At 29.8% G+C, this 4218-nt stretch overlaps 1 protein-coding gene across 1 annotated transcript; it reads right to left on the bottom strand.

Annotated features, from left to right (window-relative positions):
- Positions 1–1438: 1438 nt before the first annotated feature.
- On the bottom strand, positions 1439–3920 carry LOC149257922 (uncharacterized). The gene is made up of 4 exons (XM_089370382.1): positions 3778–3920; positions 3293–3500; positions 3117–3186; positions 1439–1912 (listed from the first exon to the last, which is right to left on the bottom strand). The coding sequence occupies exons 1-4, from the start codon at positions 3815–3817 to the stop codon at positions 1631–1633; spliced, it is 600 nt and encodes a 199-aa protein (XP_089226508.1). The 5' UTR covers positions 3818–3920; the 3' UTR covers positions 1439–1630.
- Positions 3921–4218: the final 298 nt, after the last annotated feature.

Here is a 4218-nt window from a genome sequence, read left to right as displayed (position 1 = left end):
ATTCCACTTTGTGCCACACACGTGCCACATCGAAATTTTCCACTACAATGTACATTCAAGGATGATGATTTTTTGTTATTTTATACCTTAAACATAGTAACCAAATATTTGCAATCATACATTGATAATTATAGGGTGAAATTCTCATAGCATTAGTCCTATAGTCAAACTTAGTTGATATTTGACTCAATTTTGGGTGGAAACCCCACCTAATTACACCATAACCATAATCTTTGGTCCTCTCACCTTGGTTAAGTAACACTCCTCCATTTATAATTTTACATTCCGATCACTTCTCAAAGCCTAAGAAAATTTTGAGATCACAATTATAATTAGGCACCAACTCTCATTATTCCTATTCATCCAAGTCTTTCTGTATTAGTGATTAGAGGCAGATTTTAGATCAATCTCATTATTCTTGTTCATCCAAGTCTTTTTGTATTAGATTACAATAGATTAAAAATAGATTTTTAAATTAATTTCAGTTTCTTAAATTCAGATTTGTTGTCCTCTTTTCATTTCCTTCTCAAATTTTGAAAACTTAAAATGGAATCAAAATCATGGGGATTTCAATATGATTATTCTTATTCATCTAAGTTCTTTTTATCATCTTGCAATAAACTGAAGGCCAATTTTAAATCAATTTCTATTAGTTCATTTCTCAAATTTTGAAAACTTAAAATAGAATCAAAATCGAATGATTTCAATATCATATTATTATATTTTTTATCATCTTGCAATAAACTAAAGATAGATTTTAAATCAATTCCATTTCATTTAATGTCAAGTTAAAGTTTTAGTTAATTAATTAAGATCCGACTTTGGTTTTTTTTTCCTCCTATCACTTTTAAAAGTTTAAAATAAAATTAAAATCATAATGATTCCAAAATTCATCCTTCCTCATTCCAAAGTTTTGTCCAACAAAACTATATGAGAAATGCCTAAATACCCACTATATGAAAAATGCATAAATATCCCTTTTCTTTGGTGGTACTTAGAATTAAAATCCTTTAACATATTAAACTCAAGCAATCCTCATAGACATTTATTCCCTCATAGTGTGATGAAGATTTTTTGGTATAGTATTTTGACAAAGCTATTACTATTTGTTAGATCAGGTGTTGTTGGGTAGTGATCATTTCATTATGCACTTTTTGTTGGATCATGTGTCATTGTAGTGATTGAATATATATATATATATATATATATATATATATATATATATATATATATATATCGAAAGGGGAAGAACTATCTTAAACAAAATCTTTTCACTCAACTTTGGTGATAAGTAATCATTGCATTTTGCTTGAAACCTCAATCACCTTATTATGCTAAAATACATAATTGCATTAGACTTAAAATCATAGAACATAAAGTTTGTTGGAATGTAATCATTGTTATGACATTAATCCAAATTTCCATCTTTAGAAACTAATACTTCAAGATTTAATTTTTATTAGTAGAAAAATTTCTAAAACAACCATACCTCATCCAAGGTTACTTCCCTATGAATTTGGTACTAAAATGAGCTGCATTCATGGCAACATTTGAATTTAGGTTGAAATCAAACCAACTTGTGAAAGTACACCATTGTCTTATAGTTTACTAGGATCTTCATAGACTTGTATCAGATTGGGCATGGACTTTTATTTACGAAATACTTGTTTCTGATGAACATAGCAATAACTGAGGTTGATGCATAAAAGACTGTATTGGGTATTTTTGAAAGCAAGTCTCCCACTACAGGTACTCTGGTAGTAGCCATCTTTGTCAATGTAGCTGCAATAGGGACTGCTGTAACAATCATCATTTCTCTTGCGTATGTTGTCTCTAGATGTCCACAAAAATTTCGGACAAACTCGCGGAATTCCTCGCGATAGATTTCCTTATTTTGATCTTGATCAGAAGCCTGCATGCAGTTGGAATTCATGTGTTTCAAATTATAGTTATTGCAAAATGAACATTAAGTTTTCTTGCTCGTAAAGTTTAGGGTTTTCTCCACAACATCTTTGTAGGTGTGTAGTGGACTATTATTGAAAAATTCTGAAATAGTTTAGTCAAATCCATTAACTATAATGTATTTTGAAAAAGAACAATTAATTTCAATTTTTAACACCCAGTTGAGTTCAAATTTACATAATGTATGGAATGTTCAGAGCCACTAGAATGATTTCTGTTTTCTAATAAAAATGATAAATAAATCTTTTGATATTTTTGTTTTCTAATCATTATAGATTTGTTTCCACTAAAAATCAAACAGAAAATCACTATTTCACATAAACAAATAAGAAAAATAATCAATTATATTAATTTTGTTAACAACCTAAAAAAACCTTTAATTTTGTTCTTCTATCCTCATAAGTGAGTGTTCATATAGCATACCTATAACCTATGAGTATGGGTATGCTTTATGAATCTCGATGGAGTGTTCATATAGCATACCTATAACCTATGGGTATGGGCATGCTTTATGAATCTCAACCTTAAAGCTTTAGGTTTTAGGTTGAAGTGTGCACAAGTCATGATAGCACATGTGGGTGGAGACACAAAAAAAGAAAAAAGAAAAAAGAAAAAAAGTTTTTTTTTTTTTTGGTAATACATTCAAATACCCATTGTATATGAGTTTGTGTTGTAATCTCAACACCATTGTGTATGAGTTTGTGTTAGAATCTCAACACCATGGGTTATTTTGTGCTTATATTGGAATCTCATATTAAAAACTTAATATTCTAAGTTCAGCATAATCTAATATTTATCTTATAGTCTTACTTCGTATAATCACTTTTTTTTGTTTGAATTATATTTAAATTGCATTTTTTTGTTTGAATTATATTTAAATTGATTGTATCTAAAATATTGAAGTGTTATATATATATATATATATATAATTTTTAACTTATTAGTTTTAAAAATGATATACAAATTAGGTCAATATTTGATTCTTAAATAAGAAAATATTTACCAATAATTAAATAAGAAATAATATAAATTTTGTTTAAGAATGAAAGTGAAGTGTTCACCAAGCACTTATCACAAGGTTTTATCCAAAAACTACTGCTTTATTAAAAAAAATACAAACAAATACTGGTCAAATTTAACCCCTTCTTCCATACCTCGAGCAATTCGAACACAGCTTCCTTTGATGGAGGAGCCCAATTGGCGCCAGGTATCTGGTTGATTTTCCTATTTTGCATAAGAAGAACCATGAAAAAAAAATAAGATTTAACGAAAGGATCTTCAAAAATGAAATATGAAGTTGCATATTTATTCTCCACTTTTAGATGCTTACGTGAAGACCTCAACTATTGCTTCATGCAGCTGCTCATAAGTCACAGTTTTCTTCTTTGGTCCACCTGCTGTAGGGGTTGCTGCAGGGGTTGAAATCTCTTTAGAGTCATGAGCTGTAGCGCTGGCAGAATCACGGGTCTCTTCACCACTGGGTAATCTGTCAAATGTTGTGTCTATAACCCCATTCAGATATTGTCCCGGGATGTGGTCTGCATCACAACATAATGACTAAATAATCAATAATCGGTAGTTTTAAAATTTTAACCAAAGTCAGATAATAATAAAATGAAGATTTTAATATTATTTGAGTGTAAAAGTTCATCAAATTTTAATAATGAGATTAATTTGAAAGTCATTTTTCTACTGCATAAATTACAAAAGCCTAAAATCTAACATTTCTACATTTATTTATAAGAAAACTGTGTATAAAATGATCTCAATCTCTAAAACATCAGACAATAAAATTCGCACAACAATAATCAATACGTTTAAATGAATTCTGTAAACTAGTCCAGATTTGACCCATTTCTTGCTTCTGAGAAAACCTGGTGCTTGCAGCCACAAAAAACCAAAAAAAATGATGTTGGCAGTAACACACAGAATGCTAAGCTTCTCCACCTCCTGTTATATAATTTCTACATAAATTCTTTCCTTCAAGTCTTGAACGCATAATACTTTGCGAGACCTACCACTGCAAGAAAGAAATTTTCCCGACTTGCTGCTTTGGCTTTATTAAAGGCCACCGACTCTCGCTATTTTCTCATCATTTTCTTGAAGTACATCTGACGCAAAAGATTTTGACAGGATCCTTCCACAATACTAATGGTAATACTCTGGTGGTTACATGAATTTTAGTGTTGGAAGACACACGAGAACCGGAAGGAAAGAATATGGCTTACATTATTCTGAGATGCACTATTTCTGTAT

The sequence above is a fragment of the Pinus tabuliformis genome, chromosome 6, assembly GCF_031772625.1.
Source record: "Pinus tabuliformis cultivar Carrire ecotype Pingquan chromosome 6, CPIR1, whole genome shotgun sequence".
NCBI lineage: Eukaryota > Viridiplantae > Streptophyta > Pinopsida > Pinales > Pinaceae > Pinus > Pinus tabuliformis.
The sequence above is the reverse complement of the archived record's forward strand: the minus strand, read 5'-3'. Positions and strand labels throughout refer to the sequence as shown.